The 20752-nt window shown below is 42.2% G+C and overlaps 1 protein-coding gene across 2 annotated transcripts in view; it reads left to right on the forward strand.

Moving 5' to 3' along the window:
* LOC111155581 (BEN domain containing 7) overlaps positions 1-20752 on the forward strand; it is a 75571-nt gene that overhangs the window by 32974 nt on the left and 21845 nt on the right. For both annotated transcript variants that reach the window (XM_022515829.1, XM_022515828.1), the window contains exon 6: positions 10619-10844. In XM_022515829.1, coding sequence (XP_022371537.1) covers positions 10619-10844 — 226 coding nt within the window. The remainder of the gene's footprint in view (positions 1-10618; positions 10845-20752) is intronic.

Consider the following 20752-nt stretch of genomic DNA (forward strand, 5'->3'; position numbering starts at 1 on the left):
GAATTTTGTAGAATTGTACACTTTCTCCGTAGCTGGCTCCTCGCAAGAACACTAGAGAAACTTGCAAAAGACATGTGGGAAGGAGGAAAGGAAGACTATCAATAATTTCCTTGCCTAGAATTTTCTCTTCCCCAAATCTTCTACTTTCTTTATTTGAACCTGCCTCCAGCCTTTATCCCTGCACGGAGGCTGATGGAGTAAATAATCAGCTACTAATTTCTTTAACAGTTTTAATTCTGATGTGGCCATTTTCAATTTCCTCATCGTAGAGAGTTAAAGGAACATAATTAAATCCTTTGTAAATGGGCATAAATGAACAGAACCTTACAGATAAGGTCACACCTTTCTAGAAACACAAACTAATAATAAAGAAAAAGAGCAGTAGTGCTAATTCTATTTTACAGATGCAAGCCACACTGCTAATTAGGTCGCAGTGCCATGCCATTTACTCTGTGTAATGATAGGTTAACGCTCTGCAAAGGTTTTTCTATTTTAATATCATAGCTAGAAAGTTGGTGCAGTCCCAGATGTTGGATGACATCTAAGATATCCATCCGACCAGCCATTTTATAGTCCTATGATCATAAACTCATGTCTTTAAGAATATGCTATCTTTGCAACTGCACACGCTTTTCACAACATCTTTAAGTACATGGATGCGAGCCCCATCTTGTTGGGGGAGTTCTTAAAATAAACAAGAATGAGTGATCTATTATTATCAGTTTGCATAGGATGAGAATCCTGCTGAGAACACCCACAGGCGTATATGGGATTGGAGTTCAGCCCTACCTTTTAAACTTTAAATAAAAAATAATTGCTATTAAAAAAAAAAAGTGTTCCCTTTTAAATTGAAGTTTGCTAGTATGTATCCACATTGGGTCTTTACTAAAGGGAGGTGACATTCTTAGACTAGAAAGTCATTTGAACTTTTGCCCAGTCCTTAGTGTGAAAGGGTTTTCTTGTTTTTGTTTTTGTTTTTGTTTTTTATCTTTGAACGCATGCTAAAATTATGAAACAGTTCTTATCAACTCAAAACTAAACTTCAAAAAAAATCACTAATGATGATAATGTTCTACCCCAGGCCAGTCAGCTGATTTGATTATATCATACGCTTACTGCAACTAAGGCCCTGGTTTCAAAACACAGATAGATCACAAATTGGGAAACAGAGGTGAATTATTCCACAACACAAAGTACATTCCATCTTAAGCAGTTTTCGTAAAACTTTTGTATTTTTCTTGAACATTCCAAGAGTTCTTTTCTGATAGACACTAATGTATCAGGAGCCATCATTTGAATTGCGTAACTCATCTCCTAAATGGGTCACTTCCATGCTAATAACTGAACTTCCTCCTTTCTTTATTTTTAAGCTCCAAATATACTTCAGAGGTAAATTGAGGAAGATCTGATAGAATCTTTATGTACACTAATAAAACAGAATAGAATTTTACCAATATCAGCATAATTTTGCTTATATGCCAAATAAAAACAAATTGCCTTTTATTCATGATTATTTTTGCTAACAAGAGCTGTTAAATTTAACAAAGCACATTCAGAATTGTCCATGAAAACTCAGTTAGATGCTGATTAGCTTTGAATGAAGAATAACATGCTTCTAAAAGCAAAAAATATATAGAGATAATTATCTTTATATTATCCAGCTGATATACCATCCGATTCATCTGTTCAGCAGAAACTGTACCGGCGCCAAGAGCTCTGTGCAATGAATCCCATCAATGGGTGAGGCAGTTCTGTCCACAGATGGTGTTCACTGGCATTAATGAGCCAGCTTCCACGGTCGCTGGGCAGGGCAGGTATGGGGGGCAGGGGAGGGTGTGTGGATTGACTCCCTTAGTTGACAGAATCATCAGTGCAAAGGCATCTAGATCTAGGTGCCCTTCTATTCTTTATTATTTCTTAGCCATGGTCCTTTTAAATCTGGTGGAAATCCAGAGGAGAAAATAGGAAATACATAATGATCTTGTAGGAATTGTTCCTTAGAATGAATATGAGAAAATGAAATATAATTGGATTATATATAAATGGATGGGAATTCTGTATTTGTGGATTTGAAGATGGCCCCTAGGAAGTACCCAGCAATGGGAGGATTAGGTCCAAAGCTGTAGGATTGGGCAAGTGGCCCAAGGCTGCTGGAACAGCTGTCTGGCCAGCACTGGTAGCAGAGGATGATACAAAGGTACTATGGGACCAGGTAGTGAAAGCCCTACCATGCCATGCCGATGCCCTCGACCTTCATCTTGTGGACACTAGGGAGCCATTGCAAGTTTCAAGTAGAGGAATGGTCACACCTGTGTCTTAAGAGTGGAGAGTGGCACTGCCTTGTAGATGAGAGAGAGATGGAGAAAAGATAGTAGAGACCAAGAGACCAGGAAGAAGACAGAGTCGGTCGGTCTGGGAGGGTCTACATGAGCAGTGAGCCTGCAGAAAGAGAAAGGAGCCATTTAGGAAGTGCACAGAGGCCTTGGTGGCTCGGTCGAAAACAGCCCCCACATTTCTCTTTTGGATAACCAAGTTAGGCACTCGGTTAACGGAGATATAGAGGAAACAACGGCAGAAGAGGGCCTTCAGCTCCAGATGGGAAGCACAAGTAAGTTTGTATCGCAAAAAAGTTCTTAGATGGAGGGTGGCAGAAAGATCAGAGCTAGAAGCAACAAGAAAAAGACACGTAAAACTTGTGCTTTCACGGCATTGTTAAGTGTTAAAATTCACATTAATTTTTTTTCATTCACAGTGTAAGTCCTCTGTTTTGCACCATGACTTTTAGAGTCACCCCAATACAGATTTGTCTAGGGGCCCTGCAGGGCCTTGCAGGGAGACCGCCCGTCATCTGAGCCACAATGGTTACCCCTACTCAGATGTGTAAAAACTGCACTCTCACCAAAGCCACCAGCACTGACCCTCCGAGTGTTGTAAACACTAAATGATAGAGAGCACGTGCGACTGCCCTCCTGCAGGGCCTGGCACGTAAAAGGTACTCAATAAATGTGACTTAGTCTGCAAACAACAAAGCAGCTGCATTTGCATGAAGCACAATATACAAAATAAACTTTGGAAGCTTTAGATCTAGGGCTCAGCTTTAATTAGGAACCTCTCTTCACCTTAACTCCCATTTCCTCGTTCTCTCCTCGTTACCCTTCTCAGTACCCCTTCCCTGGGCTCCAATGTAATTTTTTTTTTAAAGATTTATTTATTTATTTGAGAGAGAGAACAAGCACTCGTGCATGCATGGGAGTGTGGGGAGGGGCACAGGGAGAGGGAGGGAGAGAGAGAACACAGGCAGCAGGGGCAGAGGGAGAAGGGGAGAGAGAATCTCAAGCAGACTCCCTACTGAGCGTGGAGCCCAATGTGGGGCCCGATCTCAAAACCCTGAGATCATGATCTGAGCTGTGATCAAGAGTCAGATGGTCAACCGCCTGAGCCCCCCAGGTGCTCCCAAGATAGTTCTCTTTTATAGAACTTTTTATACTAGTCTGTAATTATTTACATGATTTCCCTTCCTTCCAGGAAGGAATGCCAGTTTCTCCAGAGCAGGGGCTATATGATAATAATAGTATTTGTGTGCCCCCCTTGGCTCAATAATTTTAAATCACTTTCATCCCCGCTCTCTGAGGTGTCATCACTGTTCTCGTAGATGAGGACACAGTGGCATAAAGCGCTTACATAGCCTGCTTGGGGTCCCAGCCAGAAACATTGAGCTGGTTCTCACACTCAGGTCTGCAGTCGCCCTTAATCACCGAGTGACACACTTGGGCATCTGTTCTAGCTCTGTTCCTGTATGTGACCCTCACTCAGTAACTGGTCACAGGACAATCGTTGTGTGAGGAGAACAGAAAGGTGGGATCAAGGCAGTTCTGTTTACTTGGAAGGTTCTAGGAGAGAAGTGAATGGTGAAATCTGAAATCAGGCTGCCTTTGTGAGAAGCTCAGCCAGGTAGCCCTCGCCTCAGTTTTCTTTCCATAAAATGGGAATTATAGGAACGCTGACCTCCTAGAACTGGCTTGCCGGAAGAGTTACATGAAGTCATCTATGTGAAGCACTTTGAATAGTTCCTGGTATTATTTAAATACTCAATAAATTTTGGTTCTTTTTTGAACCGTAGCAGTCCTAGCTGATTATATTATAGGGACAGATCTAAATGTTTGTTAAATAAACTGAAGTGTACATGTAAATGAATAAATACACACGAATAAATAGTGTTTATAAAAATAGAGTGGCCAGAAATGTTTCTACTTTGGGGAAGAAGTATTTGACCCATTTTAAATTAGCACATTAAATAAAATTCAAGCCTAAGTTCCACAGACGCCAAACCAGGAGCCCAAAACCCAAAACCGAATTTCAAATTTAAATACTACATATATATATATATATATATATATATATATATATATAGTACATATATATATATGTTTATGATAATTTTTAATAATAGAGCACTTTTTTCTCTTTATTGGAATTATTGTGAATACTTTCCAGTAAACCTAGATTATCCAAATTTAAAAGGTATCAGAAGATAAATCTATGGCTACTCATTAACTGAAGATAATTTCATTAATGTTTATACTAAGTCATTCTTCCAAAAATAAATAATTTAAAATGTATTGCTGCTCTCAACAGAAGTAACTTCTAAAATCAGAATCTGGTTTCTTAACACCTTCTTAGCCCAAGAAATATGTCACCCACTGGAAACTAGTAAAGCCAATCAGTCAAGCAGGTGACTGTTACTCACTGACACACTGCACTTCAGGCAGCATATGCTTAAGTAAGGATGTTCCAGTGCTGACTGTTCGAGTTCAAATCCTGCCTTTGCCCCTAATTAGCTGGATAATCTTAAACCAGTTATCTGACCTCTCCAAGCCTTAGTTTTTGCATCTGCAAACGGGGGATAATAAAATACTCACTTCGCAGGGTGAGGATAAAAGTTAGAAAAATCCACTTCATGTGGGTTAGCCTAGGGCCTGGAATATGGAGTAGCGAGTAAATGTTAATGACATCTCCATTTTCCGGGGCATACCTAAGTGAAGGAAACAGCCCTTGCCCTGCAAGTAGTATAGGAGGAAAACACAGAAGCAAGAGGAACGGTGTAATACGATGGAAGGTCTAGTCGTGGCAGTCAGAAGATGGCAGAGGAGACTTCAAGAGCAGAACTGGCCCTCTGTCTGGAAGGTCAAGGACAGGCTCTCCGAGGAACAGGTGCACTGGAGTTGAAGAAGCAAGAGGGCCGTGGCTAACATCTTACATCTTCAACATTTGGGCTCAAATATCTTTAGCATAAATCAAGCCATAGTGCTTCGAGTCATTAATTTACCACCTGAGGAAGAAAAAAGTCAAAAACATCTCTAAAAGACGTTGGAGTGTCTCATTATGCAAGTGCGCAGAGAAATTTCAAGGGGCCAAGTTGTATTGTGTTTTCTGAAGTTAAATGCTTAGTTCTACCAAAAGTTTGTCGAACACACATTAAAGGCTTAGCCCTTTAATGACTTCTTGTCATTTTCATCCAGTACAACCTTACATGTACGCTAGTATATAGTTGAGCTAGAACTTTTGCCCAAGCATTTTTTACCTACTGCCGAGCATTCACCTTGCAATTGAGTCTTGCTATAGTTCATCCAAGGTGGAGACTCTGCCCCTTCGACACTGAGGCTCCTAGCTCCCAGCTAGACCGGCAGTGGCAGCCCAGCCTTGTGATCTGGTGTATTCTCATGACTACCCAGCTCCCTGGCCATCATGATGGCGTTGCATTTAATAAACAGTAATAGTGGTTCCTGCTTCACCTACCTGGAGCAGACCCGAGTTAGAGGAAATGATTTCAGTTTTTCCAGATCACATTTGTGAGCAACCGAACCAGATCACATTTTTGAGCAAAATAAAACCCGCTGTGAGGGGCTTTCGTGGTTTTTTAAAAATTTCTTTTCATAAACTAAAGCTCATTTGCCTAGAAATACATCTAATACTGCAAAATAAATATGAAATGAGAATAAAGGATCATTGTATATGGAAGTATTAGGAGCAGAAAGACTAAATTCATAGTCTTTACACAATCTTAACAATTCTGTTGTGGGTTTTCAGCCCCCAAATCAGTTAGTCCTATTCCCCAGAATCCGGCCTCTTCATTCATGGTTTGTTTGGGTTTTTTTCTTGAGCCCGTCTGAAGCTCAACTAGCTAGGCAGCAGAGTATACCAACTCCTGTGTGTAATTTACTAACTGGCAATTGAAAATCTGAGGTTAATGTCTAGTGTGAATATTCACGCAGCTGTTTTTTACTCCTTTAACCATGGACCACATTTAGCTATTTACATGTTATACTATAATTCAGCATTGATAATACCTTCTGGAAAATAGCCTCTATCAGAATTGTTCCTTCTGTGATTCACTGATATGATCTCTTTAAAATTGCCTTACAAGTGTTTCTTTGGATTGTACAAGGGAATCACATGATACCCTCACTCACAGGGACTGAGGGGGAAATCTTTTAATTTACCTGGTTAGGGGAATCCTCCACCCATACTAGATCCTGCCCCCAACTTCTACTAAGCAAAGGAAGGCCTCAACTGAAGTGCAAGGAGAAACAGGAGAGTTAATGCCCCCAGGCCTGAGTCCATGAATATTTTTAAGGGTCATTATAACTACAGGTGGTTTCTGCCTCCAGACTTCCTGGGTAGAGGACAAGATAAAGAAAATTCAACCTCTGATATGCTCTGGTCCTAAGTAGCTGCAGTTTCAAAAATGGGCAAGACATCCATGAAAACCCAAATTTATGGCACAAATTCAGACTCTTAACTCTTAAGATGAGGACTCGAAGTGTCGTAAATTCCACCCCCACCCCACACTTTGGATGTCCTCCTTTAAAGCTCAAACTACCTCAGTAAACAACAGAATCTGTCAGTTAGTGTATTAGAGACCTGTCTTTGCTTGAATAGCAGAGAGTGATGCTGTCAAAGAAAGTCTAGTTTGTAAAATGATACTCATTTGGAATAGTGTGGTTTCTATCACAGCCGTCCTTAGTAAGCAAAGAGAGCCTGTTTAAACCAGCAGCAGTAAGCAAAAAGAGGCGATCCAACGATACAACTGGAGTTTTAACCTGTTTTTACATATGCGTGCAGAGTTACAGCTCATCACATGGTAGTCCACAGTGATTTTATTTATAAAATGAAGGAAATCAGAAGGTTTCATAGTGAAATTTCGAGATTTGTTTTCTTCATGTCTCAGAAAATAAAGCGACCCTCTTTTTTGGAGTTTGTTGCTCTGTGGCCCCTTGTAGACATGGTGTTGGCGCTCCTTACAAGGAGCTACAAGAATCTGCATAAGAGGAAGGGCTGGAGAGCAGGAAGGGGCCAAACACGAGCCACCTCTGCTCTTGCTGCCACTGCTATGGCCGAAAGTCAGAAAGCTGCCCCCTCTGTACGCGGCTCATAACTCGGCAAATTCACGTGCCTTGATCTGGTAAGAACACTTCAAAATAACAATCTTTGTCCGCCAGTAGAAAGTGGACTAGGAAGCACTGCCAGCTTCTGCATTAGGACAGCGTCTCAGAAGTCAAGATGCTGTATGATCCCATAGGGAGCTCCCGGCTCCACAGAAACCTCCAGATACCCAGTTTTAGGAGTCGCAGCAAATGCTAGAAATAGCAACTGCATCTCTGTCTTCTAAATGCTGCCGTAAGACCCTCCTAAAATGCCATCCTGGCCCCTCCCCAACTCCGCTCACTCCTCACCCACCAAATGCTTCCTAACGCCCTGAACCTCTCTTGTGGCATTTATCACCTTGTACTTTATATGACAGATATTTATGTATGTATCTCATCTGGGGAGCCCAACCCGAAACCCCTTGCATGTGGAGCTACACACACAATAGATACGTATTGACTCAGTTCAGTGCCCTCCAAGCAGTCTGCACCTCCAGCGAGCACTCGAGCTGCCCCGGGGAAGACAGTACGCTCAGCCACGGCATGGCAGGCTCTCAAACATGCTCCCTTTGCATGGGGCCAAAACGTGTCTAAATCAATACAATTTTTGAATGAATGAATTTTGAATGAATTCTTACATAGTGTTTTGTTTATTCTGACAAATACCTCTTGGGCAGTAACAGGGCATTTGGCTCTCTGAGCATAAAAGAATGCCTATTCTTATGAGAAACACAAACTCCCAACCAAAGAAATGCAGTGTGGAAAGTGCTGGAAACATAGTTGCTAGAAAAGACGGAGTCTGTGAAGAAAGGAGGGGCTCACTTTTGCCTGATGGCTAGATTAGGTCCACAGTCCTCAAACCAGGGTCAAGTCCTGCCAGGTGGGTCCTGGGCGGCTTCTGGGAGTCTCGGGTCAGGTGGCTGAGTGTGAAGCAGCTGGTTGATAGTATCAGATTTCAACGGGGTGTACGAACCAGAGTGGCTGGTGTCTTCGCCTTTTGACTCCTGAACCTCTAAAAGCTTCTATACCCCCTTAGCCCCCCATATAGCTATACACAGCTGCTTCTGTAAAGTAAATTGGGATTCGTTTTTTTAATTGCTTCTAAATGATATAGGAGCACTTAGCAAAAATCTAAGATCAATTAATTTGGAATAAAGTCTGAATGCAGCCATTGATAGGCATAGCAAAATTCTGGTTATGAATAAAACTTCATCTTAGATGATGATGGTAAAACTCTCTCCATCTAATATTCCCACATCGACTCATTTGACAAACATGCATGGAGCACGCGGTATGGGACAGGAGTCACAGTCACAGCCTCTGGCTCCCCAGCAACGCCCTTACACACCCTTTACCAGCCGCAGGACCCCAAACTCAGCAAACAGTCTGAGAGCACTCTTTGCATAATGATGTTTACCAAGCATCAGGGACCACAAGTTGGAAGCCAAAGTGAAGCAGAGAAATGAGATGTCATGGATAATCCAGTTGAGAATAGCATTTGGCAAGGGCAGGGCCTAAACTTCCCCCATCATCTGAATCATTGACGCCCTCTTTACGCTGACCATAGTGTGCTAGGCATTTTTGAGAAGCACTAGGACAAATAAAACTAATAATTCCTATTCACCAGGAGAAGAACAAATCCCAGATCCTCTTGTTTCCAATATGGTTTTAAAAATCTAAAGTAGGACCAGATTTGCAAAGTGATAAGTATGATGATCGAAGAATCAGCTTTTATAATACATCTTACTTAAGTGAGATTTTCTTCCTTTTTCCTAATCAACACTTACCAATTGCATTTCTTCGTATTAAGGTCATTATTTGAGGAGCACATGGGTGGCTCAGTGGGTTAGACCTCTGCCCTCAGGTCATGATCTCAGGGTCCTGGGATGGAGCCCTACATCGGGCTCTCTGCTCAGCAGGGAGACTGCTTCCCCCTACTGCCTGCCTCTCTGCCTACTTGTGATCTCTCTCTCTTTGTCAAATAAATAAATAAAATCTTTTTAAAAATAAAGTTATTATTTAAGAGTTATCATGTTGTAATCAACAGTCAATGACATAATAGTTTAGATTATGATTAATTAACTTTTCTCTATTCAAGAAATTACTGAGTACTTACTATGTGCCAGGCCTCGGAGATAGAAAGTCTAAGTTGCAGGCATCAGAAAGGGCCACATCTAAGAAATAATTATCCAGTGTAATAAATGCAGCCATGTGAGTATGTCACATAAAGAGCAGTCAGAATACGTGGCCACCTCCACGGGAAGGAAAGAGTTAGCAAAGGCTTTGAAAATGAAGTGTTCACTGGGTTGCGGAGGAAAAGACAAGCTGTAAGCATCCACGGAGTGCTGACAGACAATATATTATCACCATCTGAGCTCATATCATACCACATAGAGTCCAAGTTGAAAGGTGCGTTACAGGTCTTCTGCTCCGGCAGCCCAGGCAGAAAATCCCTGACAGGGAAGCAGGGTGACAGGTGCATTGGTTTTTGAGTTGTGCTGTGGGACCTGCCTTCAGATTCTCCTCCCAAGGGTAGGGGTGAGAGGCAGAATCAAACTGCCTGGGGCACCTGCTTTTCCTGTCTATTTATTTTATGGATTAGTTTCCATAAGTTCTCACTGGAGGAAAAAAAAAATACAGTCGCACAGCCGAAAACCACTGGCAGAGTAAAAGAGCAGGGGCCTCTGGGTAGGCCCGTATTCGTGTGCTTAGGCAAATGAAATTATTTCATGTAGGAGAAAGTAGCCTATCAAGTACAATGCACTGAGTACATTCAGATTATTTTTAAATCATTTCATCATGATCTCTTTGGACCTTAGTTCCTTCATTTCAAGAAACAAAGAAAATGAGAGTATTTCATCTAGAAATCTCAAGCCCCCTGTAGCTTTACAGTTCTATGAATTTGAGTTGATCTGCCTTCTCTTGACTGTTTCTGAGGACAAGCATGCATTTTCAGCGTGCTCCTGTCCGTTGCTTTGGAAGAGACTTAATGCTGGAATTAGAGCATCTTGTTTTGTGAGTAATAACTAGTCACTGGTTTTATAAATTGCAAACACTGGTGCATGAAGCCGAAACCACCTCGTTTATAGGATACAGACATTGCAGAAGCTAGCGATGGTTTTTTGTTGCGCATATGCCTGAAGTAAAATGCTTCAAATGTTGCTTTTAATGAAATATTTATGTTCTTTTGGTAGCCAGAAGTGCAACTTGCTGAAGGCTTTGATGTGTTCATGCCTAAATCACAGCTGGACTCTATATTGTCAAACTACACTCGCTCAGGAAGCCTTCTGTTTAGAAAGCTGGTGTGTGCATTTTTTGATGACAAGACTTTGGCTAACTCCTTACCCAATGGGAAGAGGAAAAGAGGACTCAATGACAACCGGAAAGGACTAGACCAAAATATTGTGGGTGCAATCAAAGGTTGGTGTGCGTCATTTCATTTTATGGGTTCTTTGTTGAGCTTTGCCTTCATTTCATAAAGATGCAGTGGAACCTGTAGTCACGTAGCTAGAGGTCACTTTAATTTGCCCTTGGCAATTTACACACCGGTGTGGCTTTGGGGTATGAGCTCTGTAACTCAGCACCCCAAATATCACCAGAATTTGGTATTTGAAGGTGACGCTGGCTTGTTAAAATTATTTCAGAGACAGTTTGTTCTGCTGCAGAACCAAGAAGTTTTTCTCTAAGTGTTTAAGAAGAAAGCATCTTTCCTCTTAGTAATTTCTAACTGAGAACTTCATCAAAATATTATTTTGACTTCAATTTTTAGTTGAAAGGATAAAACTATGATGCTTTTTGGAAAATAAAGGAAAACAGTTCCCTCCAAAGTTAGGAAGTTGCTTCACATACATAGGTCATGGCTTCTAGAGTAAAGACATTTTAAATTTAAATTGAAAAGTGAAGCCAAACCCTGCACATCTGCACCCATTCCTGGCCTGCTCTGCTCCCTCTCGTTCTGTGTGCGGAGTCATGCGAGTTACGTGCGGAGAAAACTGTGAGTCTCTCCCCCTCGGCACCATGAACACACACCCGAGCTCCACACGTGACAGTAGCCGTGCAGGTGCCTGTATAAGTAGCTTTTCATTTATATCCAGGTCTGCATCCTAAGCCCATTTCTTCACTTTAAAAAGTCCTTATGTAGAACTCTGATAAATGTAATTTTAGGTAATAGAAGTCCTTAAACGTTATTTTCAAAGAAGAACGTAAATGAATTCTCAAATATAAACACAACTACCATGAAAATGGCATTTGAGATCAGGCCTTAATTTACACTCGAATTGCTGATAAGGACGTTCTTCATTGCCTCAGTCCCTGCCTTGCTGGGGTTGCAGCCTGGGGCTGGACGCGGAGTGCCTTCTTCCCCACTCCTGCTCCCCGTTATCTTGCAAAATGAGTAAATGAATTTAATAGCGCTTAAAGGATACTTCGAAACCCACAATTAGCTTTACAAAATAACGTGACTTTTAAATGGAGTTAGCAAGTACCCAACAGCCTTTTTATGACCAGAAGGACACAAGCCTTGACTAACAGAAAATTTCTCATTCTCTGACAGAATTTTTTCACTTAAAGTGACAGTTGAGTTGTATTAAATAGGAAAAGCTACAGAGATACTACAATCTGTGTCATTTCTGAAAAGAATGATTCAGCCTGAAGTGACACTAAAAACTAGATTACTGAATTTGAAAAACGGTCAGTGATGTAACTGAGACCAGCTAAAGTCAGGAAGGGTCCCATTTCCATTTAATGTGGCTGGAGCCTTCTAGAAACATGAAGGTCAAGGTTGATGACGCTTTTCATGCTGAAGCTTTTAAACACATTGAAATGTCACCAGGAATAGTTTTAATTTTCTTTTTTCAGGACAGTGTATAACAGTATGAAAGAATTTAGAAATTAGGGAACTGGAAGTGACCATGTTCCATTTTAATGACAGTAGAGGAGTTACCCTAATGATAGATGGTGTTGAAATATGTCATTACAAGTAGTGATAGGGTTTATTCTACCATTTTCGCTTGAGACTGGTCATTACACGATAGTTTGAAAAAGCATATTACACAGAGAAATAGAGAATATGCCTTCATTTTGTTCACAGCCTCCTCTTTAGCTAGAAATAACAATTGTAACAAGGCTTCTGCTCCTAATTACAATAAAGCAGATTATTCAAATCAAGGAAATTAAATATTCTATCTACTTTTATTGTTGAATTAAATCTGGCATTAAAATTCTATTAAAACAACAAGAACACTTTAAAACAGAGAAATCCAACCATAAGCCACCAACTTAAATCAACAAATACTGTATATTCCCTTGTTTCCTTGCAGTATTTACTCATAAGTGTGTATATTTTGATCTAGATTTTTTTTCCCCTAGTTACAAAAATAGTACATGCTTGTAAAAATTCCAAACCATAGGAATGTATAGAAAGCTAAAAAGCCTCCATAGTCACATTCTTCAGAAGTTACTCTGTACATTCCCATCTTTTTTTCCCCATGAAATCTTTATTCAGAGTTTGACTCTGGTATCAGATTTGTCTTTCTTACAAGGACATTCTGTTTGTAATGGTCAGCCATCGTTTTTACCTTAAAGATTTATTCTGGTAATTTCTCATAAGCACCCTGAGGACAAGCTCTGTCTTAAATATTTTTTATTACCTTTGATGCTTCACTAAGCTTTACACATAGTGGGGTTTCCATCAATACACGCTGGGTGAGTGAACAGACATGAGTTTTTATTTTTTTAATCTTGGCTTTGGCCTTCATGTATTGATATATGGTTCTTATACAAAATACCCATCTTTATGTCTTCAACCGATTTGAAATGATTGACATCAAAATGTTGTGAATTTCTACCAGTTAATAAAATGCCAGTGAGGGGGAAAAAAAAAGGAAACCAAAATTCAGTATAAATTTAGGTACAACTCTCTTCATTCCTTAGTACTTTTTTCCTTTACATACATTACCATACTTCCACTAGAAAGTTCATTAACACACATATTAGAATTTAAAGTGGTCTTTGAAAGTAGCTAGTAATTGAAGGTCTTATAACTCTCCCTGGCTTTTCTTGCTATTTATTGGTAGAGATAAAAAGGGAAGTTTACTTCCCTAACCCAAGTCTTTTGAATCATTGTCATCTGGGAAAGTGAAAAAAAATGGCTTCTTTATATGTAAGGAGGCAGAACCACTCGTGTTATTGCTGGTGTCTGCCACAGATTTGGACAAGATTTTCCAAATATTAAATACTGTCCTCCTTCCTCTATCCTTTCAGGGATAATACACCAATACCGTATAAATTCAAAAGTTCTACAACCTAGGAATTTACAAAGACTGGTCAATTTTATAAGATATTACAACTAAAAATAACAGTAGGGGCTGAATTTTGTTCCAAATGAAGTAATTGGGCTGGTTAAAACAGGAGTGGGGGAAAAAGATAAATGAAAATCTGTAATATGGTTATAAATAACAGACATGGACTGAAGAAGAGTTGTGTTTTTTTTAAGATTTTATTTATTTATTTGACAGAGAGACACAGCAAGAGAGGGAACACAGGTAGGGGGAGTGGGAGAGGGAGAAACAGGCTTCCTGAGGAGTAGGGAGCCCGACATGGGGCTCGATCCCAAGACCCTGGGATCATGACCTGAGCCGAAGGCAGACGCTTAACGACTGAGCCACCCAGGCGCCCCAGAAGAAGAGTTTATTGTGGGATTATTAACAAGGCTTTTTGTAGTGATAATTAATATTCCCCATGACAGTATCTTGAAACTAAGACATAAGTCTTTATAGAGATCACACTTTTCACATATTTTAATCTGCTTTATGGTGGTTACCACTTCCATTGGTAATTCATTAAAAATTCATTTATAACTATGACCCAAAGTATTAATGATGAAAGGATCTTTAATTAGAAGCATTTACCTGAGCACTTGGAGTTTAACTCTGGAAAGAAGCACCTTATGATCTTATTAAGTGGAGCTTTAGATTTTAAGGCTGAGGACAGTTTAGTATCTTGGATTGAATTCAGAACTTACTTCATGGCCAGAACATAGAATAGAGGTCAGGACCCAGGTACGTTCTCTGAAGACCAGCTCATTCTTGCTATATGCCAGGAGACTGTACAGTTTGCCTTAGTGAGAGTTATCTGAACATTGATGTAATCCTTGGATCTCTGACTGTTCGGAAAATATAGTTGCTGTAAAGCAATTTTTAGGACCCAGGTTCTGGTTTTTAATTCAGTTTCATGGCGATTAGTTGAGAACGTTTTATTACTATCAAACTCTACTAGATTCTTGAATCTTCTTGCATTCAGAGGAAATTCTGTACGCCTGTCACACGAAAGACCCGACCAACCGCTCTCAGTTTACTCCCTGCAACACATGAACACACGCGTAAACCCAAGCTGTGGCCCCCCTGGCGGGCAGTCAGCGCTGACATTAGCCGTGGGGGTCACAGCCTCCCTGTGAGGGAACCCTCCGCGGCTGGCAGGCCTCCAGAAACTTAACTATGCCTCTAGCAAGAATGGAAAGCCCAACCAGAGTTGGCATTGCCCTCTCAGAGACTCTGCCGAGTTGACCACCAAAACCTCGCATTTTATCCCGGCAACTCTGGGGACTTATAGGACCCATAGGAGTCCTTTCAAAATACTTCGATTTTCCATTTTTATTGCATTTGCAAATATGCTTTTCATTTGACCTCACAGATAGAAATTAATATGGTTGTGGGATTTACCTCCGATTTATTATTTCTTTCTTGATACCTCTGTGTATCCTGAGAACTCTCTGTAAGATCAAGGATGGGCCATCAGCTTGGGTGTAAACAGCCTCACGGTGTTGGTGATTTTATCTTCATTTTCAGGAGAGCAAACTGAAGATCTCAGAAACTGAGTAACTAACTTAAGGATAAACCTATAGTAGGTGGTAGAACTGGGACTTGGCCCCAGGCCTGTCTGGCTCCAGAGCCACTGTCTAGCACAGTCCTTTCCTTCTCCAAGCAGTATCTGAAAGGAAAGAAGAAAGGTTGTCCCAACTTTCAATTTCTGCCTGGAAATTTAGCATTTTTGGATCCTTTATAAATTCCTAGGAAGGTGGCTATACTCGTTATTTAAAATGACTAGTCGGTTACCGTGTATGCAGAGCACATTCACAGTGAGTTTCTGGGTAAAGGGTAGGGCTATAGCTCAGTTTACTCAGCAACTTCAAGGGCTAGGGCTCCGCTGAAGGTAGTGAGAATCGGTCCCATCATGCTAGGGAGAAGAGAAGTGCAATCCCCTCCCCAAGGAAAAGAGACACTTCTGAGACTCTTCCAATATGTGGAGCTTGGAAGTCACACTGCATGTAAGTAATTTTTCAAAGTTGTCTATAAATTTAATTCTAGCGGAACTGTTTGGCAATTGAAACCAATTGATGAATGCTCTAATTCAAGAATCCTTTTGGAAGATGCATAATCATTTGTTAATTTATCTGTTCATATTTTTACATAACAGATCAGCTTAAAACAGGATAAACTGCATAATATATAACAGCAAAATAACATGTAACAGCTCTATAATTATATCACACACATAGCTGTCCCCTGGCTCAGGAACTCTTACGTAGTTGTTATTGAGGTTGTATTTTCCCACTTTTTATGGAGACCCGGTGACAGATAGGCAGTATTGAATCTTGGCCATTTTATGCAGAGAGCCCTATATTCAACCCCTTCCATAGCGAGTCTCACATTTTAGTATGCATCAGGATCACCTGAAGAATTTTGAACCCAAATTCAGATTTCTGGGTGCCCTCCTCAGAGACTGATTCAGTAGGTGTAGGGTAGTCCCAGAAATCTAACTTTGGACGAGCAACAGCGGGTGACGGTGACGTAGGTGGTCTCACACCACCCTTGGGAAGCCATACCATCGAGCTCCTGATGCTGATGGCAGATTCTAACATACGAGCTATCCTGTGAAACTCGGTCTCCTTCTTCTGTTCTTCAAGAACAGCTCTTTTTCTGAAGGCTGCCCTACTTCTCTTCTGGAGCAAATGAGAAAATAGCATATGTCAAGGCTCTCGTCCTTCGAACCTCTGGGGCTAGAAATTACTCATATCCGTTGTGTTACATGAGGATCCCAGTTTCAGACATGCCTGCACCTGAATAATGGCCTCATTTATCACTGGCAGAAAGGCCTTTCCAGACATCAGCACAACTCTCACATCTGGATCACTAAACAAATGCTGTATAGTTTTCCATATGGCCTTCTCATTAAAGGCTTGAAGAAAGTGTCATCTCCATTGTTGGCAAGCTCACAGCCAGTCTCCTCAGTTGCGAGTTTGGCGCACTCAGTGTAGCCAACTTCTTCACCATACATGACGCCAAAGCTGTGGTCCTGACTGCTTCTCCAGTACTGGGTCAGTCACGAGAATGCCAAAACCTCCACGGTATCACCCACTACTGAATGGAGGGAGAGCACAGAGGAGGGACAGCCCTAAAAGAGAAGGCCTTACATAATAGGTGACTCTGAACTAGACCGTGAAGGATGAAAAGTGGATCAAATGCAAGTGGGATGGAAAAGGTTAACTGCAGGATAAGTTCAAGGAGGCCGAAATTAAATAAAACATTGGATGGAAGCCTTTTGCCCCCAGAACTGTTTAAAGTCTGTTCTGAGTTGTTGGGCCTTGAGTCCTCACTGACCTGTTTTCCTTGAAGTGTTTAAATTCTGTGATTATAGATGCCAGGGAAACACTCCCCAGGGGTTTTCAGCCTGAGCCGCACTTCTGGAAGTTTCTTCCCAAGCTTCTGAATGTCTCCCCCTCAGACCTGAAGAGTCAGAATTTGGGGGGTTGTGGCCACAGCAAGTCAGAATTCTGTCCCTCCTTTGTCACCGGTCTTCCATAAGCTCAACAAAGGAATCTCGCCTACCTCAGAATTCCAGATCCATCTGCTTGCTACATAAGGAGCATGTGGAGAGATGGGGGGATATTTGTTAAGAAGGTTGCAGCTTCTCGTGGCTCTTTATTCAGCCTCTCACAGAATGGACAGGAAACAGCTGTGGGCTAAGCGACAAGGATCCAGCTCCAACTCCCAGTGACTGAATTCTTACAAAACCCACATTTTAACACCTGGGTTGACAAAAAAAGCCTCCTGTCAAAAGAGATAAGTTTCTGTGGCCCAAATAGGGCCACTCCAGCGTGACTGTGCATTGCACAACATTACAGGCACCCTTCCCATTGTTGACATTGCCGATTTGTCTCTTCATTATGACAGTTTCCTGGCAGGCACAAGTAAAACGTCCTGAGGAAGGGGTGCCTTCCTGGTTTGCACGGCGGCACCGTATGGCCCAACCATGGCCCCGGAAATAGAAAGTGGTGTTTTCGTGGCCTGTCATCTTTTTTTGCATGGATTCCTCAATGACGTAGCTAATCCAGAGCGCTCACCAGCATCGTAAGGCAACAAAGCCGCATCTCTGTTTTCTTTCCCACTATAGGGGAGCAGACTTGTAGAGGAAGCCCACAGCTGGTCATGTTACACTCCTTGTAGCTTTTCAACTGGACCTGTCATGGGTGCCAGTGATCTGACACAAGTTCCAGTTCTGTTCCATGAATGGTTGTTGACGATCTCCTACAAGCTATGCCTCCAAAATCTGAGAGACGCAGAAATTGACACTCGCATGAATTTCTGCCCTAAAGTGTGTGTGCAAACGATCGTGGAATACTTCTAGTCCCTGTAGTACCATGCAAAAAAATTGACGGTGTATGTGAGCTTCCATTAAGAAAACCCCTTGAAAATCCATAGACCTTCATTTAAAATTGAACTGAAAGTGGCATTGATTTTGGCCACCTTTAAGATATCTTTGTCTAAAAGCAGGCATGGCTGCATCTATCCTGTTAAAAGCACCCTTAGAAGAGAGGGAGGCTGCCTCTTGGACACATCCCGTCTTCCCACGGCTGCTCCTGACACTTGAGTCTCTTGTTACACTGACTGTGTAACCTGGAAAAGGCTCTTCTTTCTTGCACCGGGCTCTTGGTGAGATCTTGACGCCTCTCCGTGGCCAGCTTCTGGTAGCTCTCAGAACCTGAACTTCCCCTCATCAACTGTGTGCCTTTGACCCCAGAACAAACCAGTTCTCATTACATACATCCCTCCCACACCTCTTCATCACCACCCAGACTATCAGTATAACCACAGGCAACTAAGTGGGGGCCGATCCTGATTAGAAATGGGCACAGAAGCCAGGAGCAGATGAGACAGTGGACGGTGGGGACTAAGACATGCAGAACACGCTGGCTTAATTGCAGGGCTTGGGGCCTGGCCTGGCCTCTTTTGAAAGTCAGGTGTGTCCTCCTTACCCACACAGCACACCCCTTGAAGGGTAGCATGGGATTTCTGACATAACACCCCCTCACAATCACACTGTTGGCAGAGAAATCAACATTCTGCTTTTTCTGTTTGAATGCTCGGAACCCTCTTTGGTGCCTTTTTGCCTTTGCCCCTAACCCTGCCTACTCACCCAGCCCTGTCTGTTCTCTCTGTCCTCACTCCCTCATCACTGGTAAAATACTAATCCAGCCATGCATCACCTTGGCCTTGATGGTCTGGAAAAAGATCTCTGTAAATATCCTCGTGCCCTGCCTTTCCCCCTCCAGTTCCTGCTGTATTAGCATGTGGCCAAGTAACATTTACTTATAAACCCAAATTTCTACCATTTCCCCACCTAACCCATCTTTGCCCGTTAAGTCCAAACTCTGGCCTCTTCCAGACTCGCCATTACTGGAGTTCTCTCTCCTCACAACTACATGTCCCAGTGCCCCTTCCTACCAGGTGAGCCAGCCCGGCATTGACACTGTTCCCCAGGGGTCACGTTTTCATCATGGACTCTGAGTTATGCTGGGTTCTGGGACTGCCACACTCTTCTCTCTTTGGACAAATCCAGCTCTTCATGGTCCGGCCACATCTCACGATCTCTACCATGAGACTTTCCCCAGTGTCCCAGCCTGTCCTGATTTCTCCTTTCTCTGCATTCCTGTCGCACACATTACCTTTGTGTAGTTTACCCATAAATCTCAACCCTTTGCTTTGCCACTCATGGTTTATGTGGAAGATGACAGTATCATTTATTTCCCAAACCATGTTGCTTTGGAGAGTGAAGAGGGGGCTCTCAATCATTTCACCAGGAAAACAGGTATTTTGAACTGTCCTGGACAAAGCAGGATATGTGGCCATCCTACTTAGCTTGCACCTCTTGTCTTCTCAACAAGACTGCAAGCCCCTGTGGGGCAGAGACCACCTTCTCGATTTGCTTTGCATGCTCCTTGGCGTGTGGCACAGTGCCGCCCACATAATCCCTGATGAATAGAGGAAGGAAGGAAAAGGGGATGGAAGGAATGAGGCAGTCAAGGTCTATTCAGGGAAAAAGGTGGTTTCTTTTTTTTTTTTTTTAAGATTTTATTTATTTATTTGACAGACAGAGATCACAAGTAGGCAGAGAGGCAGAGAGAGAAGAGGAAGCAGACTCCTTGCGGAGCAGACAGCCCGATGTGGGTCTCGATCCCAAGACCCTGGGATCGTGACCTGAGCCAAAGGCAGAGGCTCTAACCCACTGAGCCACCCAGGCGCCCCTAAAAAGGTGGTTTCTTAAAAATGCCAACACAAAAAAAAAAAAAAAAAAAAAAAAAAGCCAACACAGCTCCACTACATTGGAGGGACACAGGGCATGAATAATGGGAGAACTACACAGCTTCTCCATGACCCCTCGGAGGAGGGCAGCTGAAATTACAGAAGGCAGAATGTACATCTGCAGATGAGAAGAGACGCCAACCGACAAGTCAAGTTGTGCACCACAGTCAAGGCTGGTAGAAATCTCGTCAGCCAGAAGCATCACGATGACCCTGAATGTCAAACCCGCTTCGTCCAGTGGAGACCTGGAAATCCCTGACTTGTCAAGTGTCATAGAGCAGCCTCCTCGGTCTGCTGCATGGAAGGAGCAGAGTGTCATGCCTTCCTTCATACCGGAGAACAGTCCTCTTCAAATGTTATGTATAATAATGGCATTGTGGGACTGTGATGGAAACAAACCCCATCGTGGAACCCAATAGCCGGCTCAGTGTGCCAGTTCCTGTCTTTGCCATCTCAAGTCTTCTGGAAATCTGAGTGTGCTTATCCATCCATGTGTGTTTTTTAGCACTTACCATCATGGCAACGTGGTGCCTCAAAGACAGTATCAAAGAAAAGAGAACTTTTATATTGTCAGCCTCAAAATGGGAGCCCCAAAATTCTCCTTTGGCAGATCTCCATTAGAGGAGGCAGTTATCACCATTAAGAAAGAACAGAAAACAAAAGCCTCTGAGGCATTGGCCTGCCCAACCC

Source organism: Enhydra lutris, unplaced genomic scaffold (assembly GCF_002288905.1).
Source record: "Enhydra lutris kenyoni isolate GAN:26980312 unplaced genomic scaffold, ASM228890v2 scaffoldscaffold42, whole genome shotgun sequence".
NCBI lineage: Eukaryota > Metazoa > Chordata > Mammalia > Carnivora > Mustelidae > Enhydra > Enhydra lutris.